The 22135-nt window shown below is 33.2% G+C and overlaps 2 protein-coding genes and 1 non-coding gene across 3 annotated transcripts; 1 reads left to right on the top strand and 2 right to left on the bottom strand.

Moving 5' to 3' along the window:
- Positions 1-1210: 1210 nt before the first annotated feature.
- On the top strand, positions 1211-4617 carry LOC133284144 (grpE protein homolog 2, mitochondrial-like). Its single transcript, XM_061481138.1, has 6 exons — positions 1211-1447; positions 2283-2466; positions 2557-2750; positions 2850-3017; positions 3606-3734; positions 4175-4617. Exons 1-6 carry the CDS (start codon positions 1307-1309, stop codon positions 4259-4261), a joined length of 903 nt encoding a protein of 300 aa, XP_061337122.1. The 5' UTR covers positions 1211-1306; the 3' UTR covers positions 4262-4617.
- A 1078-nt stretch (positions 4618-5695) lies between these two features.
- Positions 5696-8697, bottom strand: LOC133284143 (uncharacterized). The gene is made up of 3 exons (XM_061481137.1): positions 8274-8697; positions 7235-7387; positions 5696-6123 (listed from the first exon to the last, which is right to left on the bottom strand). The coding sequence occupies exons 1-3, from the start codon at positions 8547-8549 to the stop codon at positions 6028-6030; spliced, it is 525 nt and encodes a 174-aa protein (XP_061337121.1). The 5' UTR covers positions 8550-8697; the 3' UTR covers positions 5696-6027.
- An 11649-nt stretch (positions 8698-20346) lies between these two features.
- On the bottom strand, positions 20347-20452 carry LOC133284146 (small nucleolar RNA R71). Its single transcript, XR_009747867.1, has one exon. It is a non-coding gene; the product is annotated as a small nucleolar RNA R71 (small nucleolar RNA).
- Between the last annotated feature and the right edge of the window lie 1683 nt (positions 20453-22135).

A 22135-nucleotide genomic window follows, 5' to 3' on the forward strand; every position in this document is an offset into this window, starting at 1 on the left:
AGACTAGGAACATATTTCTGGCAATGGACGTGTGGTGTCATTGAGCCCTCATGATCGTGATCCCTATCACAGATCCTTAATGTGACACTCGTTCCATTCCAAGGGCTTTATCCAATTACTCATATTCAATATTTGAGACATACAATGTGAAACAAGATAAATAATATTTTTATTCATAAAATTTATTTATAATAAATAAAGAAGCACATGGATCCATCTGACATTCAGATTGTCTCTAGGACACTTATGTACTAACAATTTAAACTCACCAAATATATTAGTTGTATTTTTGATTGGCATGACACCACCTGTGACCTTTTTTTTTTTTTAGGTACTACCACCTGTCACCTTTAGTATAATCGTTCTCTTCTTCCTACATCCTACATGTGTTACGTGTGTCGCAGTTTAGCCATATATCATGACTTACATACGACTTATTCTTAAACACGATTTTGTATGAAGTGGTAAAATTATTACCACTTTAACAAAATGAATAATACGAAAAAAGAATATATATTTTGGGTTAATATTTTTAATACTCATAATTTTTTTTCCGGGGAAGCAAAAATTCAAATATAGAGAAAAAAAATATGTCGAAATAAATTGGGTTACTCATTGATCCCATTCCAATTATTTATTAATTACTTGCTTGATATAACAATACTAGTATTGTATTTGTATAGTGTGAGTGTGTGTTTTGAATATATTAAAATCTCACACATATCCTAATTAACCCTGTACATATGAATCATTATCCAATCGTTTTAATAACCCTGTACATTGGTAATTAAGTATATAAAAGAAATAATCCAGTTATATTTAGCATATCAATATAAAGGGTTTGCGATTTGTGATATCACAGAGAAATTTGATCGTAATGCATAATTATAATATTAAAAAAAAAATTCTCCTTTTATTGACTAATGTGATATAAAAAAGTAATTTTAATATTATAATTATGTATTATAATTATAATCTATAATATTCCCCAATATAAAATATCCATATTATCCATCTTACTATAAAGAAAAAATTAAAAATATATGTATGAAAAAAAAAATTGCTATCTCATGAAACTAAAATAAAGGGCAATATGGTCAACAAAAAATATGACCCATATACCCTAAACCCCATGTTCTTCAGCCTAACCCAGTTTTCTTTCTCTCCACGCAATTTTCTCTTTATTTGTTTTTTTTTTTTGTCTGAAATTGATTCCACTGCTTCGCCACCTTCCTCCTCTGTCCCAATCCCAATTCCAACTCAATCCATTTTCCTTTCCATTTCTTCATCATCTTCTTCTTCAGAGATGTTTAGGGTCGTATCTCGTGTCTCAAGAACAGTGTGCCGAAGCTCCATGCTTTTCTCTGCTTCGCAGAAGCCCCAACCCTTCTCCACCACTCTCTCCAATCACCACTTCCATTTCCTCGTTCATCAATCACCCAATAAGGTAGAGCCCTCAAAATGAGCGAAAAAGTATAATTTTTGGCAATTTTTTATAGTAGGGTTTTACTAGGGTTTTAGGATTTATTAAAAAAATTGTGATTGTGGATGGTATAATTGAGTTTAGGATTTATGTGTGAAACTAATATGAAAATTTGAAGCTTATAGATCGTAGTTCAGTTTTCTTTTTGCTGTTTTATTTTTTATTTTAAAAAAAAAATTATGGTGGGAGATTGGTATTTGCATATTTGATGCTGATTGAAATAAGATGTTCTTGTTTGCATTACATATTTTGAAAATACCTCACTGTTGATTTTTCATTTCTTTTAAAGTCAAATAATCTCTTCTAGCTAGGCCTTTTGTATTGTAAAGTTTTCGGCTTGTTTAAGGTTAACAAGTGCTCTTTGGATATTTTTACTTTAAAAAATCGTTGTAAAGTGTTTTTTCTGGATTGACGGATTTTTTAGGATGTCATTCTTTGCTTGATTTTGAAAGAAAAAATCGATTGATTATGCCTCTTTTTTTCTGGGGTGCAAAAAACTTTACCTGAGCTTTATCACAGTATAAAATAAGTTTCGTTTTCTTATTCTTTTTCTCTCATTTCCAGTCTTTGTCCTTTTCTTTTTTTATTGTTTTATGAATTTTAATTTAATAGGCCCCAAGAATTTCTTGCATTTCTTATATAAATGACAGTATGAAAATTATTTGTAGTTACTGGTTATTATTGTTCTATTTTTCCGTGATCTGATTTTGTCCCTTAAAGTTGTTTATTGATGAAATTTAGTTTTAGTTATGCAATGCAAAATTCTCATAAGTTTAATTTCTGCTTTCTAATATTCCAGATGATTCCAATTCAAGCCATTTTGATGAATCCACCAATAAACTCATCCTTGACTCCAAGATTTGGATTTTCTTCGGTGGCCTCACCAGAACCTACAAGTGATGAACCTACAAAAACAAGTGAAGAAGCTGAGGTAACTGATCAATCTGAACAAGCCAAAGCTGCAGACCAAACCAAAGAATCAGGTTCTATTTCAGAATCTCAATCTTAATCTCTATCTCAATATGTTAAAAGAAAGACTAGAGGTTTTGAATGAACTGCATTTTCTGATTCAGGTATAGAGAGTGAATGTGAACTATCGAGGGATGATTTAATAAAGCTTGTTGCTGAGAAGAAAGAACTTTTGAAATTGAAGCACAAAGAGATTGAGAAAATGCAGGACAAAGTTCTACGTACTTATGCAGAGATGGAGAATGTGTTGGACAGGACAAGACGTGAAGCAGAGAATTCAAAAAAATTTGGTATACAGGTCTGAGTTTTGACCTTTTTTACTTTTGTGATTTAGATCTCTTGCTCCCTAATTATTTATTTTTCAACTTTGTGCTGAGTGGTTTCAAATGTGATGTAGAATTTTGCAAAGAGTATACTGGATGTTGCTGACAATTTGGGAAGAGCTTCCTCCGTTGTAAAGGACAGCTTTTCAAAAATTGAATCACCTAAGGACTCTGTTGAAGCAGCACAACTCCTGAAAACACTTCTGGATGGTGTTGAAATGACTGAGAAACAACTTGCAGAGGTAGACAGTTCTACTTTATGATGTGGCTGTTTACTTGCAATAGCCAAAGCTATATGGTTATATTTAACTCTTGTTGCAAAGTTCTACATTTATATGGTTTTCTGGATTTATGGTAGAAAATAGGTGAATTTTGAAGGTTCATTGTGTGTGTGTGTGTGTGTAAAGGGTGGAGATTGATTTGCAAGGATTAGGAGGGGTTTTTTGGCTCCGGTTGGTGGTTGTCTGGGTGTTGTGCACACTTTCTAGGATTGAGAATGGTTTTATGGAATTTGAAGGAAGAATGAACTGTGGTAATTTGGCTTTGATGGATTGAATTGTTCATGTTGTCTGCAAGGAAAGTAGCCCTAGTTGTATAGAAAATCAAAGAAAGCAAAGTTGTCAAACTCGAGAGTTTAGGTAAACTTGAATTGTAAGAGTTTACATACTTCAAAAATATTATTGCATAATCCCAATACTCAAAGTATGGTGTAGGAAATGTAAGCTTGCTAGTTATGTTTTGCATCATTGTTTGCTTAAAATAATGTGCTTCTAGTACTAGTGCTTAATCAGTTAATCTTATTCTTTAAGGTTGACAACTTCTGCTTACAGGTACTTAAAAAGTTTGGCGTAGAAAAATTTGATCCTACAAATGAGCCGTTTAATCCGCACAGGCATAACGCCATCTTCCAAATACCTGATGCCTCTAAGCCCCCAGGCACTGTTGGAGTTGTTCTCAAGGTATTTTACATAATTGTTTTATCATAGTAGCATGATTTATTTATTTTTTCCAATTTGAAAATTTGCCTGGACCTTCAAAATTGTTTTTGTTGTATTCAGTTAATACCTTTCGAACAGAAAATTTGCTATATTAGAAGTCTAGGTTGGTGCGTGTCACTACTTATGACAAACTTTTTTGTTTATTACATCAATCATGCTGATTATTTCCATTTATGATTGGCAAAAGGATTTTACTTTCTAAATTCCTTTTTTATTGGAGGTTTTGTTTTTCTTGATGTTGGAATAAATGTGGTCATATTCTTGATTTTGTTTGGTGGTTCATTTTTAAGCATTCAAACAATGCTGCCTGTCATTCCATTCCATTCCTTACCATCAAATCCAAACAAGGGTTTAGAGATTGAAAGCATGAATGAAAACCAATACTATGGTTATATTTGCAGGCAGGATATATGCTTTATGATCGTGTTATTCGTCCAGCGGAAGTTGGTGTAACCCAAGAAGCAGAGAATAACAATGCAGCAGAGTGATTGTGGCATGAAGAAAATGCCTCGGCACTAGTTCTCTTTTGCAGGACTGTATTTTGTCCTGCACGCAAAGGACTATTCTTTTCTCGTTATATCCAAAGTTTTATTTTGTTTTGTAATAACAAAATGTCATACTATGGGTTTATTCCATGGGATTTTGGTTGTATTCATGCTATTTACAGATTCATTGTAGTGATATCTTTTGTAGTGGGACCTCTACATACCCGCACTAAATTAAGGAAATTCCAGTCCCTTTCTTTAAACAAATCATGATTTATAAGTGGTGAAGACCAGTCATTGTAAGATTTGAAGTTAGTCTTGAGAGGATGCAGTTTTTTTATTTTATTTGTTTTGCTGTCTTTTTTATTCCAAGGGGTTTTGTACTTCTCATTTTCATTTTTGTGTGTGTTTTTGCATGATTTAGTATTTTAAAGGGGTGATGGCCATGCTAGCTGGTGGATGGGGCTGACACCCAGACACAATTACCAGCTCTTTGTGAATGGTTGTCCCATTCTCTGACCAGTTTCCAATTATAGGACTTGGCTATGAAGCTCAGGTCTTATTCTACGTCTCAAATTGAGATTTTGTTAGATTTTGTGGGATCAAGGGGTTACTCACAACCAATGATAAATTGTAGACCCTTCATAGGTCTATTCTGTCCATTTCAGAGGTAACTGACCATCCTTTCAAGCTACCTTGCATGTTTTGCCATTATTGAGTTTGCTTTGATGATATTATTGCAAATTTGGCAATGGAATTTTTTTTTTTGTAGACATACTTAAAAGTGGCAATAGTAAATTGAACTTCCAAGATAGTTGAAAAGGAAAAACTCAGTTGAGGGAGGAATGTTATAATCGTTTTTTAGCTCAGTTGAAGAATTTAAACGATTGAGAAGTCAAAAACTTGAAGATCAGGCGAAGAATTTGAAAATAGTTCCAGTTCAACTGGAGGTAGGTAAACCATCATTGGGAGCTTGAACAAAGTAACAATAATTTTAGCTAAGTCATTTAGACATTATATCCATTGACGGGGAACATCTGGTTTTGGTTTCATTGAAGGAAAAAAAAATATTCACTGCTAATTATGAGCAATAAGGATGGTACAAACGAGATAGTTGTCAAAGGATTTCTCATACTTACGCTGTCTCGCAACTCTTGTTCAGAGCAACTACTGAAAACACAAAATAGAAGTTCTGGAATTGGCATATGAATTCCATTTCATCCTTAGTGCAACACCTGGTAATGGTGTGAACTGTGAAGCAGTTACAGTTTACCACTGATTGAAGACTGACATAGGGAACTAACTACTTGAAAACTGGTATTGCCGCAAAGCTATTTTAACCCCCCAAAAAGTCATTTTCCCTTTGTTGTCATTTTCCAAAAAGTCACACAAATGTAAGGCATAGGCACAGTGACGGACCCAGAGGAGGGACGAGCATTGATAATTAATCCTTCCTATTAGTCTTAAAAATACAAGCAGTCAAATTTTCTTAAGATTTTATGTATTTATATATATACTACTGCCACTTAGTACAACCTCACATCATGTATGACCGATCACATAATACAGCTAATCATCCTACGCTTAACTAACACTATTTACTGATCATTCCTATACTACTAGCACTAATTAAGTACTGATTATTCACAAGATTACGGCAAACTACATTTATGTTAAAATAGGTGGTAACAGGTCATATGTACTGGCTCAGTGTTTCTTGAACTATCACTTAGCTTGCAGACAGCTTGATTTTCTACTTCCAGATACTCTCAGTTCTTTTCCAATTGATCATCACTGTTCTGGCTGTTTTCACCATTGCTACCTTCAAAGCCTAACCCAAGATCCAACTTGTTCATGTTTGAATCCTGCAACACCAAATGATATATAGACCAATGTTATTAATCATAATAATGTCACACCTAACAACAACAACAACAACAACAACAACAACAAAAAAACTTTTTTCCCACTTGGTGGGGTTAGCTACATAGATCCTCATTGTGTTCTACTAAAAATCAAGTCCTTACCGGTAATGACCAAACATTAACACAATCATATTGTCTGTGCATGCTATCAATTTCATAACACAACTCTCCTCTTTTATCCGGACGTAGGACCGGCTAAGTATTAATTTGGAATGACAAAGCACAACATAGGTAAATTTTACAATGTTATATCTGAATTGGCAAAATGATTTCCAAATCACCTAGTGACAAATGCGAGCGGTCCTCACATGGTGTCAAAGTTATTGCATGAACTCACAATCATTCCTAAATGTCTATGACGTGATAATCACCACAGGAAATATGTTTATTCATTCTTTTCCATAATCTAATAAGAAATGATAACCAGACCAGAGGCTGGCAATGACTTTTCGTGGAATACTACCGATGAAATTTAATTATTCCACTGCAGATCAACAGTGCGTTAAGAATTTAAGCCAACACTGATAACATGCACAAGTATTGATTTTTAACAGGATATGCAAATTTGAATGCCAGTAGAAGGTAACTTGACACTGTAATTCATATAATTGACTCTATATAGGCCCACCACATTGTCACATTCTGCAAATGCAAACAATAATTATTTTTAAGCATCATAAATAATCCATGTACTAAGCATGATTCAGTAAATATGTCATGTTTTTTAAATAGTTCTTTCTACGATATAATATTATGATTAATAATATTTATGATTACTTCATACTCTCAAAAATCAGTAGCAGTACAATGTTAAATTAAATAATCATCAAATAGCCATTTATGTCCATGATTTTTTTATTTTATTTTTTGTATAGCATATGTCTATGATTGTAAGCAAAGGATAATATAAGAGCAACCTGATGCAAGGGAAGACAAGATCAAAATTTTGAAGAACATCAAAGTCCTATGTCCACCTTAAAAGTCTGAATATTGAAACCAGAGAAATGTTCAAAACCATTCAAAGCAGAAACGGAGAATTCGGTTACTTTACCTTGGTCTCCTCTGAAACTTCATTCATGTTCAGCTTCCCATGCACCTCATTAGTCACATTTGTCTGCCTAGCTGTCAATTGATCACCATCAGTTGTGGGTTCATGTTTAGCCTTTTCGACAACCACCTTTTTCTGTTCTTCTAGCACAGCAATCTGCATCATGACATTGACAAACCCTCACTCATAATGAAAAAACAGTTATTAACTGAAATTGTAATTCACCAAGAAAAAATAAAGAGGGATGTAACTGATAAGATAATGTACAACCAGGTTTTTCTTTATCAAAATTTCTTGATTAAAACTTACTAGACTTGTGTGAGGGAATTCCTTTGCCAATTCCAACTAAAGAAACCAATAGTCATAGCAACGATCCACCCACACACCAAGCCATACACAATAATATAACATAACCCACTTTCTACCAAAAACCTAAGAAGCAAATTTCAATAGTCAATGGAACCACAATCTTTATCTTAATAAAGACCCAAACAACCATAAAGAAAACATTTCAGTGCCAAAAGTACCAAACAGCCCAGACCCCAGAAGGAGGGGAAAAAAAAGGAGCAGTGAAATTCAAACCCAAAACCCACTACCCCAAATCCCAATTCATAACACCTAAATGTATATCAGTTGGCAATTGAACTCCCAAGGGTTTGGTTGAGTCACGGGTTCAAATCCTGTCTCAAGCAAATTCTTAAAAAATCTTTTGGGGCCAGAGGGCGTGGCTCTCTCCTCAAAAAGGGAATTAGTCTCCTCCAACTTATACTAAAAAAAAAAATATCCCAATTCATGCCATGCCACATGCAAACAATCCAACAACCCCAATACTCTTTCTTCACTCCATAACAACCGCTTGCTATAGCAAAATCCCAAAAATTTACACAAAAGGCCGCAAACCCACCAAAACATCACCGCCCATCAACACAGTGGAAGAATAAAAATCGAAACTTTTTATCAAAATATAAAAAACCAATTAAATATTTTATTTCTTTCTTTTTTAAAATAAAAGGGAAACAAAAGAAACATAACACAGACATACAGGAGTGTAACGGAACTTCCTTCTGGGTGGCTCCTCGGATACGTTGCCGGAGCTGTCGTCGGCGGCGTTGGTGGCAGTGATAGGAGTCCAACGGCGTAGAAGGAGACGAGAAGAAGCGTTGTTGTTGTTATTGTTGTTGTGAGAGTGAGAGTTGTTGTTTAAAGAAGAGGAAACGTGAACCCACTTCTTCTTCCACTTCCTGACGGGGCCGCTGAACACGGTGGGTGCACCGTAACGGGAGGAGGCTCGGCCCAGCCTTGAACCCACCGCCTCCATTTTCGGAAGGTGTTGTCGGTGGAGGACTAAGGTTTTGCGCTCTCTCTATGAATGTGTGAGTGTGCGTGTTTGACACCAAAGAGGTGACAAAAGTGACAAGTGACAACTAACAACACAAACGGGGATTCTTAATTTTGTAGATCATTTGTGTCATCAAATTTTTTTTTTTTTTCTTGGAAACAGAACGTGTCATCAATTTGAGTTAACGAGCAATAACCTACTATCCACTGACACACGACACGAAACGGTGACATATTTTAATATATATAATATAATTTATATTTAATACATATAAGAGTCCATAATAAGTTATATAATCAATCAAATATTTAAATTTTATAACATAAATATAAATAATTTTTTCAAACTTTGTTAATTTTTCATGTCAAATTTTATAACAGAAAAAAATTAATTATAAATTATCTCTTTTATATTTAGTTAACAAAATAAAATTAAGATTAAAAAAAAATCGTGTCTGAGCGTTGATCGCGTGTCGAAAAGAGTTGACAGCGTGTCGGAAAAACATGTCAGAGAGTTGACAACGTGTCATCAAATATTGACCGCGTGTCGGACTCGTGTCCGTATCGGACACACAAATTTTCCAATTTGGAGCGTGTCCGTGCTTTCCAGGCAATAACTATGTAGTTGCAATAATTCCATAATTCTATAATTTCAAAAAAATTATTAATATATATATATATATATATATATATATATATATATATATATATATATGAGATGTGATCAATTTAAAAATAATAAATCTTATATTAAATCTCAATTAATTTTTGTATATTTAACTAGGGAAAAACGTTTGTCCTTTTAAAAGATATAATTTTGTGACACTTTAGATTTTAATTGTTAATTTTCGTCTATTAACAATTATAATTTATCAGGTTAAACTTATTAATTAATTATTAATTCACAATAAATTATAATCATTGATTGACGAAAATTTACGATTAAGATATAAAAAGACACAAAGTTATATCATTTAAAATAACAAATATTTTCCCATCTAACAATTATATTTTTTGAAAATTAATTCATTAATTAATTGTTAATTTTTAATGAATTACCACAGTCGAATGTACATTGATTAATAACTAAAATTTGATATATGTTTTTTTTATATCGATATAAATGAATCCTGCCCTATTTATATATAATTACACTAAAATCAGTAAATATATGCATGATGGGAGAATATGATCGGAGAAACGTGAAAAGATTTTGGGTTGGCCGAATCATATCGTGGATACAGGATCAGAAAAAAAATTAAAAAAATAAAAACTTACATACGTAAGAAAATTTATTTAATAATTTTTTTTTTAATAAGCAAAATGAAATATAAGAAAATTTTGTTACCAGCATACATAATTACTTAATTTGGTCAGAACAAAACTCACATACATATTTACTTAGACATTATAATTGGTGTTATTTTCCATTTAATACATCTACATTCTAAATTTATCGTTTGGTGAGATGACGTAGACATATACAAGATGTATATCAATCCTTATTCTTAGAGCTAGATTCTTTCTCCGGAACACAATTCTCACATCACTAGCCAATCCCATGTGAGTATTATTCAAATTTTTTTATTGTTTATCAATATCAAGTACATTATATGAGGTTGTTACTTGTGAGACTAAAGTTTAGAGCACAACAAGTTAGGTGAGATCAATTAAAATCACATAATTAAAATTATATAAATATGAGGTGATATATATGTATAAGTGTATATAGATAATATTATTCTTTTGTTAACATAAGTGACTATTTAGATCAATTAAATATGCGTTTAGATTAACTTATTTTATTTAAAACAATTTATTGTAAAAAAATTTATGAGAGAACTTTAAAAAATATTTATTTTAGAGTGAAAAAAACTTTGTTAATAACTTCTTAACATGTATATGAACGATTTATTATCATTTTAACTTAAATTTATGTTGTTAGATATTATTAGAATTAATAATTCAAAAAAATGCTAAAAAGCCAGTGAAGTTATCTTAAATTTGCAAATTCAACCCAAAAGTTTGAGGTCAGCATCATTGATTTCACGCTGAAGACTTTGAATTTTATTTGGTGAAATCAATAGGTAAGTCTCTATATTATTTAGGGGATATTCAATTATGTTTATAAATTAAAAGCTTGTAATTAGATTCAAACAATTTTAAAAATCTTAGTTTGGTTGCAGCGATTATACTATTATTAGAAATTTCTTATGGTATGTTAAAATTTAAGAACCGTGTTAAAAATTTATATACTACAAAAACTTCCATGGAGGAAGATGGCCATTTCGGTTTTTTGGGGTGAAAAGATGAGAGAAAATTCACTTAAGTGAGTTTTACTCTAAGTTAATGCAAAATTGCTGTAGCAATTTATATTACACCAATTTATATTTTTGCAATTTATATTTCCGCTCTTTATAATTACATACATATCATATATGTATGTATAAAATTTTAGAAACTTGGCTATATAGATTAAAAAATGTACAATAAGATGTATATTGATTGAGCATCGTTATAAATTTTGAAACGTTGATTTAACAATAAGCACCCAATAAAATATTTTTAGACTATGAAAAATTAATAACAAAATTGTAAAATACGTAACATAATTAATAAATTCAAATAATATAGAATTTACAAATTAAATTAAATTTCGTGAGGATATATAAATAGTATTCACCACTGATTTGAGTGTTTTATGTGAATCAAATACCTATCTTGATATTAATTTAATGTTTTTAAAATATTATTTTTATTTTATTTTAAATATAAATATATTATAAATTCTTATTAATTATCGATGAAATTGTTTTTAAATATATCGTATTTATAATTATTTATTTTATATCCCAATTAAAAATAAAACATAAACCTATCAACAAATGATAAATTCTTAGAAATTTTTATACATGAACAATATCAATTATTATATTTCTATTTTTTAAATTAATCGGTTTGATGAATATTTTAATTTAACTAATATAATGAGCCTATTGTGATGATGATAAGTTGAGCTTATGGATTTATTGGTACGTATTGTGTTTAGTTGGACAACACATTGTAGTCATTAGTATTGACTGGACTTAATTGTATATAAACTATTGACAAGAGTTATGTTAAGTCTCTTCTCTAACCTATATATATTAAGTTTAAATCTTATACGAGTCATCATGCTCTCATTATACAAAAATTGGCAAAAAAAAATTTAAATATTATTTTTTAATAAATATTTACAAAAATATAATTATTTTTTTAATAAATATTTACAAAAATATATTATTTTACAACTAAATACGAATCTATTACACTCAAACACTTCTAGAATAAGTGTGATCACTCGTGCCTATAAACAGGTGTGACTCAAGAGAGAGACATGCTTATAATAAACATAATCGGAGAGGAAAGAGACATGTTTAAAATAAACATAACCGGAGAGAAAAGAGACACACTTCATTTAGACGTGACCCAAAAGGAAGACACGCCCCCACCTGGACGTGAATGAGGAGAATATCTTTGGTACTACAGATTCATCGAAAACTCGGTGCATCTTCCACTCATATTGTGACACGTGTCTTACTTTATATCAAATCACTCTCTCTCCTAATTTTAAAATAATTTATTTATTATTGATTTGACAAAAATAAAACACATGTTACAATATGAGTGGTAGATACACCGAATTTACAGTGCATCCGTAACAGAAAGAAATTTTCGTGAACGAGATCCTCCGTAATAATTTGCTCCACTGCTCATTATTGTGTTATCAAGTTTACTTTTTTTTTAAAATTAACTTTACACTACTTCAAACAAAAGACCCCAAGTCCCCAAGTTTTTCCCTTCCAGCTTTCGAGATACCATTGATTTTTTTCTTTTCTTTTTTTTGGTTAAAGGCCACTGATTTTTTACTTGTCTTGAAGGCCAAGATCTCTTCTCACGTTGTTTCTCTCCGAAGTTTAACAGATATTTTCACAACATAACTTTCAATCGTACATGTGAAAGCTCTCCAAACTCCAAACTATACCTATTCCCTCTATTCCGGAAAGAAAAAAAAAATCTAATTCTAACTTTTAAACGACAGTGCACATCAGTGCATGAATATCGCCAAGTGCCTTGCATCTTCCATTTTGCACAATATTTAATTCTACACATTAAAAAATAATCATAAATCATAAATTATGTTGGATTTATTGTTTCTTATTCTTTCATATAAAAGTATGTTGGATTTTAAGTAAATAATCATATTTAATTTTTGCATCAAACAAAATATATTTTTATACATTCAATTTATCTTTTTGTTTATTTTAGAAACCATATTGATTTCTTTTCATATTTTATCTATATCAACCTTGTCCAGTGGTGCATGTAATTATGTAAAAGAAAACAAACTAGGAGAAAGTACTATTATCTCATATGTCAGTATAAGCAAATTATTACGGAGGACCTCATTCACACTCAGGTTGGGCATGTCTCCCTCCTGGGTCACGTCCAAATGGGACGTATTTCTTTCCTCTCCGGTCATGTCTATTTTAGGCGTGTCTCTCTATTGAGTCACGCCTGTTTATGGGCGTGAGTGGTCACACCTATTCTAAGTGTGTTTGAGTGTAATAGATTCGTATTTAGTGGTAAAATGACTATATTTTCGTAAATATTTATTAAAAAAATAATAATTAAATTTTTTTTGCCCACAAAGACAAATTGTCATATTGGATGTAAGTCATAGAAAAAAAAGACTCTTAACACATGTAGATCAAGGTTCACTTTCTCTCGTGCACGATCAAAAATAATTGGTGCAAGTGAAGTGCACAATAAAAAAACTAAACATCTCCATAACAGTTTGCATAATGTGATGCAGTGCACAATAAAAAATAATTAGTACAAGTGAAGTGTGTCATGTCCCTTTTCTTTAATAATTTTATTTATAATTAAATTTAGTTTATATCACTCAAACAAAATTAATTAGTATAAAACTTTAAAATATCATTCTTAAATATAATTTATTTTAAATTTTTTTAACTTCAATTATATATGTTAATATTAATTATTTTAAAATTTATTATACATAAACATATATCAATCATGCATATAATGTGTTTAAAATTGATGCCATATAAAAAAAAAATAGAATCACGGGCAAATCAAAGTTTGTATAATATATCACTTGTTATAGTATCCAAAACAAGTGATAGTTTATAGTATAAAAAACAATTATCTTCATTTCATACTATAGACATAATAACGAATGATGTATTATAAGAAAAAAGATGTTGTAAGTATAATTTTTTTTGTAAGTATAATTTTTTTTATATAAATATATAAAACATAAAAATTGGTCGATAATATTTTTATGAATTAATGTTTAATTTGCAAATTTGATGCTCTCTCATAAGATTTTATATTATTATTTAATAATTTATTATTATATTACTATGAGTTGTTAAACTTTTATATTATGATTTAATAATATGTTATCAAATTATTTAATGAATATAATGATACATAAATTTGTTGAACTCTTTAAATGACATATCGAAGTATAATTATCTGGTAATCGGTAACGCCACGCGTCGGCAATGATAACTACATGTCTACTATTTAAATAATTCCCAACAAGCATAGACCATGGGATAAAAAGTAAGACAATAATACTCTATGATGCACGGACACTGACACGGGACACGACACGACACGCCGACACGTTAATTCTAAAAAATATCATATTTTGACACGTTGGGACACATTTAGATATTAAATAAAAATTTTAATATATATAATATAATTTATATTTAATACATATAAGAGTCCATAACAAGTCATATAACTAATCATATAACTAATCAAATATTTAAATTTCATAACATAAATGTAAATAAATTTTTTTTTGTACTTTGTTAATTTTTCATATCGTATTTCATAATAGAAAAAAATTAATTTATAAATAATTTTTTTGTTTTAGTTAATAAAATAAAATTAAGATTTAAAAAAAAAAACGTGTCCGAGCGTGTCCAAGCGTTGACCGCGTGTCGGAAAAAGTTGATTGCGTGTCCGAAAAATGTGTCGGAATGTGTCGAAGAGTTGACCGCGTGTCCTCAAATGTTGACCGCGTGTCCGTGTCCGACACGCAAATTTTTCAAAAATTGTCGTGTCCGTGTATCAGAGGTAATACTAACTTAGCGCATATATCCACCGTACAGAGAAGGTTTTACAAAATGGCATCCGCAACGTAAGGTTAAAAGACCCTATTAGTATATATGTGTTCTAGAGATAATCTATATAATCAGATGAACACCTTGTACTATTTAATATTTCATGATTAATGAATTTGAGCAAATTTTATCTTTATCATATTTATGTCTTGCCTGAATAATATGATTAATATGCGTTTAAAAATAAAGGCCCTAGAAATAGAACATGTGTTTCATTTGAGAATCTATGATAGGGATCATGATCATGAGGACTCGATGACATTATATGTCTATTACTAGTCTTGAATCACCAAGATAGGGCATTGATGATTTTAACAAGACTAGTACGACATCATTTACTTGTATGGAGATACAAGGTAGGGACCTCATAAAATTTAGGCGTGGAGATGCCTTAGCTGATGTCGTGGGTGGATCTGTTAGAGAACAAATGGCACTAGACTAACCCGCAGAGAGACTCCACAATTATTCATTGGAGAGAGTATCATTGAATTTGTAAAGTCTCTCATCGTTTAGTAGTGCAGATCGTCCTAGACTTGAGGATGTCATCGAATACTATGTCCTAGGGGTTATACTTTGATTGTAAAACTCTATCCGCTTGAAAATAGAGAGAATAATATACTCTTGGGTATAACTTGAATACATGAGTATAGATGGACATGCCGAAAAGACTCATAGTCCCCTACAAGGGATTAGTCTTTCACAATAACCAGTAGGACTTGGATGACTTCTAGTTGACTTGGGAATCTATGCATAGTAAAAGATCATGAGGAGTCATGATCCGTCTTAGAGTCATTAGAAGAAGATTCCTAGTTTTATGATAAGCTATATTTATTCAATTAAGATAGATGATACTCTATCCTTGCTCTCGACTAAATGTTAATGACGATGTGAAGGATGATGTCGGCACGGTATCCAAATTAGAAAGGTAGATCACTTGATCAACTCGATTAGTTCTGGGGTCGTAGAGTATTGGCAGTGTCTTACGTGGTCATTAAATGAATTAGGCCCGTTAAAGAAGTTTAGTTGGTCCAAGTTTATTTATATACGAGATTACTCTGGCCTAATGGGTCACACACTAAAGGTTGTTCTCATTTGCTTGGTCTAGAATGTTTAGGCCAATAATTGTTATTGGGGTTTTCTAAGACTATAGGATTAACCATATCTTAAGAGGATTAACCATATCTTTATGGATGTGGGCCAAAGTAGTGTTATTCAATTAGGATTGTAAAACCCTAATTGCATAAGCATGAAAAGTGGAGCTTAAGTATGTAGTAACACACACGAGAAATTCGGTCAACCTTCAAGACCAAGAACTCTAGCTTTCTTGGCTGCCATCTCACCTCCATCATTCCTCCATTGTTGCGCCCAAATAACTAACCTCAAGACACCATCCTTGTCTTGAGAAATAAACCAAACACTTGATGCCTCCACCTTGTCATTGCCTAGCAAGCATCCAAGGAGAAGGAGGATTCAAGGAGAAAAAGTTCCACAAGCAACCAAGATACAATCGTGTGGGTCACCATTAGAGGGCATCATACTCTTTGACGCCTTCAAGTGACAAAGGTAATCCTAAACCCTATGCATTTTAATGGGTAGATTCTAGGCATAATTCATTAGGACTATATGGGTTACGGGTTTCGCATCGTTTAACAAGAATAAAATTTTTGTTTTTCACCCTCATGATCATATTGCTTGAATGTCAAGCAACATGCATTTTAACTTTCACGTGGCATCGGAGCCATGCTCGTTACTTTTGATATGTGGGGTTTCTTACTATTGAATTGTCAAAAACATTTTAAAATCTATAATTTTCTTGAACAAGATTCTTTAAAAATTATGTCTTTATGAAAGCATGTTTCTTTTTGTGATAAGTTTTTAACCTTTCATGGTAAAAACACCACCTTGTGGGGATAAGAGTGGCAGCCAAGATCTGTCTTGGGGCTAGGTTGGTTCGTATAAGCCTAGTTAGACTAGGAGTGCTGAAACCATAGTGGTTGGAACCTCCAAACCCTAGTCGCCGCCTAAGTATAGCCAAAGCAACCCTATCACATAATAAAGTTCGAATCTTGATCATGAATTTTGGCTCATCATCAAGTGTTGATGTTTTTCATTGTAGATGATTCAATATTTGCTTAGAATTTGCAAATTTTTTGTATGTTCATTTCTAAACTTTCTTTTAGGTACATGAATATATGGATGGCCATGGTGCTTTGCATGTATGTTTAAGTTTTGAATTTTGAATATTGAATTTTTTTAATTTCTTTGATAAATGAGATTGTATTTGTCCTGATTTAAATTTTATATCATTATTTTGATATACAAATATGCAATAGAATTAAGGATGTAAAATTTTGATTGTGGGAGTTCATGAAGATGATTCGGTCATGAAGACAATCCCAAAGGGTGCAATCAGCCATGTTGATGAAGATTTTGATCCGAGGCGTGTAGATTGTTAGTATATGGATGTCTTAGAGACAATCTTTTGATTAGATTAGGACATATGTGGACCTTTTTATATTTTCGGAAATAAATAATAAGCACTCTTTATCCTGTTTCATATTTTGTCTCAATATTATTGTTAATATATTATATGAGTAACTGGATAAACCCCTTGAAATAAAATAGGTATCTCTTGAGTATCTGTGATGAGATCACGATCATGAGGATTTAAGGATACCAGATGTTTATTCCTAATTTTATGTTCCTACTCTAGAGACACTGAGAATGGGGATCAGTAATCTCGGGTAAGACTAGCACGACTTATCTACTTGTATTCGGATACAAGGTAAAGACCTCATGAGCTACAGATATGGAGATGTCTTAGCTAAAGTCGTGGGTGGACCTATAAGGGTATAGCTCGCACTGAATAGACCCAAAAAGAGACTCTATGAGGAAATCTTACAAAAGTATCATTAGAGCAGTCTCTTAATATTTGGGTATGTCTTTTCTTAGAACCTAAGTTGTCACCTAGACTGTCTTCTAGAAGGCATATTTTGATTGTATACCTCGTCTGCCTGAAACATGGAGACTCATAGGTATACTTTTGGGCATGTCCTGAAAGAGCACATGCCTAGGGTGATAAGTTAAAGGAATTCGTCAAATCTCTGTAAGGTATTAGGTTATCTGTAAACCGGATAAATCGGGATGACATTTACAGGACTCGGGAATCTATGCATAGTAAAAGAGATCATGAGATGATCTGCCTTTAGAGTCAGTAAATTGAAAATTCCCTATTTCGAATTAAAGCTTACCCTAAACAGCAAAAGGGTTGATACATTTTCTCACCCTAGGTTTAAAGGGAAGGTAACCGAGACAAAAGGAAATACATACGGTAACCAAATATATGTAATAGGATGATCATGTCATTAACCTAACTAGCTCTGGGGCAACAAAGCATTGCGAGTGCTCTGTGTTGTCATTAAATGGGTTGTGGGCTTGTTGGGCCCAAGCCCATTTATGTCAGTGGCTATGTTGGGCCTAATGGGTCACACACTAACACCTTATTGTCTTGATGATATAGCATTAAAGGTATTGGACCTAATAAAGGTTGTTAGCCCAAGAAGAAGTTTGGAAGCCCACTGATATGCCTCTAGCATATATATGATTTTTAGCCAAAATGAGAAAGAAATCTTGACTAATCTTGGAGAAAAAGAGCTAGAATTACTATTAATTTGATAAATCTCAATCAACGATTGTGCAACTGATTTCCTTCTAATTTTGTAGGAAAAGCAAACAAAACTGGAGCCAAATGGAGATTTGCCAAAATGAAGATCCACGCTCATAGCGTGGATGTAACGTTGATGGCGTGAAGAATCAGAGACCTCCACGCTAATAGCGTGGAACTCACGCTGATGGCGTGAAACCATTATTGCTCCCATGCTGATAGCGTGGAACCCACGCTAGTGGCGTCAGCATTAAGAGGCATCCACGCTCTTGGCGTGGATCTGACGCTAAGAGCGCCAGATTGCGAAATCACAGACCGTGCTTCCTAAAGGGTAGTTTTGGAAGATGAAAAAGAAGATTATAAAAAGGAGGCTCAGCACAGAATTAGGTATTCTTGACCTAAGGAGACCGTCGTGCGTCAGAAGGAGAGCTTCAAGGAGAAATTCTTGATCTTCTTCTTCTACTTCTTCTTCTTCTTCTTCTCTTTTACTTTATGTTTTTATGAATATTGGATTTTTAGCCATGATTATGTTTGGCTAGTTACTTTTTATTGTAGTTAGGGTCACGAACCCTATGTGAACCCTTGTTACGATGGATTGATTTATGGTTTTTCGTTCATATAATTATCTTTATCTTTACCTTCTGCGTATTTTATATCTTTTTTGTTAGACTTGATCAACCTAATAGTTGAGGATAGTTTGAGGGTTAGAATCCTAGATAGGAATATTGGGGTTTTCATCTTGAAAGGGGGTAAGATAACAATTACTACGCATGCTAGGAATAAATGTATATTTAATTGCAGATGCTTAAATTATTGAGTTCATTGCTTAATTTTCATGAGGGGTTACTAAGGGATTAGGATTCCAATTGAGGTTAAAGGGTTAAATTGCCAAGGGATTGGGATTTAACTAATTAATTCTAGATAATAATTTATCTGAGTAATTATATAATTGAATATTGTAAATCAATTCAGAGTAAGAAGTGGGGATCATATGGTGAGTGTGTCCTAGCTACAATGCTTTTCTCGTTTTTACAAATCAAATCATTCTTGTTCTTATTTTTATTCTTCATTACAGAAAAATTACAAAACAAGTCTTTATTTTCAGTTCTCAATTTCACACAATTCGACAATATTTGTCACATCCTTTGAACTCTTCCATTCTTAAAAGGAACAATTAATTGATATTCGACCCAATCCCTGTGGAGACGATACTTTACTTACTATCTATATTACTTATGCGATCGGTATACTTGCCGGTGAGCATCAAGTTTTTGGCGCCGTTGCCGGGGATTGACATTTCTTATATCAATTGATTTTGATTTTTAAGATTGAATTTTTTTATTTTATTTTTGATTCTTGAACAGTGCTACTAATCTCTTTTCTGAGTTGTATGCGAGGTAAAGAGCCAGAATTTCCACTTGATTTGAAGTTTACAAAAACAAAAAAGAGGAACAGAAAATTTGCTTGGAAGAAGCTTGCTTTCAACGAGTTAGAAAATCTGTCTGAAGAAGCACACAAGATGGCAGCAAACGATGAAGCAGATAATCCATTCATGGATTCCATTCTCACTCCATTATTCAACAGGCCCAATGCGAGCATTGTTCAGCCGAATGTTGCCCACAATTGGGAGCTCAAGTCCTCTCATATAAATTTAGTGGAGAGTGACCAGTTTGGAGGAGGGGAGAGTGAAGACCCTCACAGATTTATTGACAGATTCTTGAGATTCTGTGACTCCACCAAACATCCTCAAGTGTCTAATGATGCAATTCGATTAAGGTTGTTCCCTTTTGCTCTTAAGGGAAAAGGTCTTAGTTGGTTGGAGAAGCAGCCTGCAGCAAGTATTTCTACATGGGATGATATGTCTCAGATGTTCTTTGCTGAGTTCTTCTCGATGGAAAGGTACAATCAGATGGTGAATGATATCACCAATTTCACCCAGCTACAGGGTGAAACTATGTGCGGAGCATGGAACAGATTCAAGGATTTATTGAGGAGGTGTCCTCATTATAACTTGACTACTGGTAATCAGGTTAGAATCTTCTTCAATGGTTGCAAACCTGAGGTGAGGATGGTGTTGAATGGTGCAGCAGGTGGCACTATTAAAACTCTGAGAGCAAATGAGACTCTTGAGTTGATTGAGAGGATGGCTGCCAATGAAAATGAAGTGCTGTCATCCAAACCTAAGAGAGGTATCCTTCAACTGGAAGGTAATAATGCAGTGTTGGCTGAAAATAGTTTGCTATCTCAGCAGGTAGCAAACTTGACCTCAAGGCTTGACAAGATGCAGCTTGCTAGTGTTCAGACTAAAGCTGCTGTTGTGTGTGAATATTGCCAGGGCAATCATGAGTCTAATGAATGTCCTGAGATTCCTTCTGATTCACCTCAGCAAGTACAAGTGAATGACATCTGGTATGATCAAAGACCTCAACAGCAAAATGTTCAAAGAGGTCAGAATTTTGCTCCTGGAGGAAATAATTATCAACGGAAGATCCAAGGCACAATCCTTGATTACAATTCAAACAACTACTTGCAGCCTCCACCAGTCCAAACCAAGGAACCTTCTGATTTGGAGAGGCTAGTGGGACAAATGGCTCAACACTCCAATGCCTTCATGGAAGAGGATAGGGCCAATACTAAAAACATGAGTGCTTCTATCAGGAATTTGGAGAATCAAATTGGCCAGCTGGCTAAGCAAGTTGCTGATAGAACTCCAGGCACTTTCCCTAGTAACACAGTTACAAATCCCAAGGAGGATTGTATGTTTGTCACAACTAGAAGTGGAAAAGTGGTGGCAGCTCCAGAAAAGCTGTGCATAAATGTGGAAGCTGAGAAAAAGCTAGGTACTGCAGGTGAGCCCGAAAAAGAAAAAGAAATTGAAAAACCTGCTGAAGTGGAGAAGCCAGTTGAAAAGAAGAAGTTTGAGCTGAGTCCTGAATATGTGAGAGCCATGGCACCCTATCCTGAAAGGTTCAAGAAGGATGCTCAGAAGCAACAGTATGCCAGGTTCCTTGATATATTCAAAAAGCTTCATATCAATCTTCCATTTGCTGAAGCCTTGGCTAATATGCCCAATTATGCCAAGTTTATGAAGGACTTGTTATCAAGAAAGCATAAGCTGCAAGAGTGCCAAACAGTAACACTCACTGAGGAGTGTAGTGCCATAATACAGAAGAAGTTTCCACCCAAGCTTAGTGATCCAGGGAGCTTCAATATTCAAATTGAAATTGGCAACACCAAAATTGGCAACACCAAAATTGGCAGGGCATTATGTGATCTTGGGGATAGCATTAATTTGATGCCCCTTTCTATTTGTAAATCCTTGGGGATCACCGAGTTGAGGCCTACTTTGGCATCTCTTCAACTTGCTGATAAGTCTATAAGGAAGCTTAGTGGAATAGTGGAAGATGTTCTTGTGAAGGTGGACAAGTTCATCTTTCCTGCTGATTTTGTGGTGTTGGACATGGAAGGGGGAGTTGAGATGCCTCTTTTGCTGGGTAGACCTTTCTTAGCTACATCTCGAGCACTGATTGATGTTGAAAACGGGAAGCTCGAGCTAAGAATGAGTGATGAAACCATTACTATTCATGTCTTTGATTCTTTAAAACAGTCTTCTCACAAAAAGGATTGTTTTAGTCTTGAAGTCCTTAAGGAAGAAGAAAAAAATGTAACGGTTGAGGTTCCTGAAAAAGTTGAAGA

Source organism: Gastrolobium bilobum, unplaced genomic scaffold, assembly GCF_033153095.1.
Source record: "Gastrolobium bilobum isolate Gb01-03AN ecotype WA unplaced genomic scaffold, APGP_CSIRO_Gbil_v1 utg81816, whole genome shotgun sequence".
Classification (NCBI taxonomy): domain Eukaryota; kingdom Viridiplantae; phylum Streptophyta; class Magnoliopsida; order Fabales; family Fabaceae; genus Gastrolobium; species Gastrolobium bilobum.

Coding starts and splice junctions, on each gene's coding strand:
- LOC133284143 (XM_061481137.1), bottom strand. CDS start 8,549: ATGGAGGCGGTGGGTTCAAGGCTGGGCCGAGCCTCCTCCCGTTACGGT. Junction 7,388..8,273: donor GGAAGTTCCGTTACACTCCT/GTATGTCTGTGT, acceptor GTCATGATGCAG/ATTGCTGTGCTAGAAGAACA. Junction 6,124..7,234: donor AAGTTTCAGAGGAGACCAAG/GTAAAGTAACCG, acceptor TTGGTGTTGCAG/GATTCAAACATGAACAAGTT.
- LOC133284144 (XM_061481138.1), top strand. CDS start 1,307: ATGTTTAGGGTCGTATCTCGTGTCTCAAGAACAGTGTGCCGAAGCTCC. Junction 1,448..2,282: donor TTCATCAATCACCCAATAAG/GTAGAGCCCTCA, acceptor CTAATATTCCAG/ATGATTCCAATTCAAGCCAT. Junction 3,018..3,605: donor CTGAGAAACAACTTGCAGAG/GTAGACAGTTCT, acceptor TTCTGCTTACAG/GTACTTAAAAAGTTTGGCGT.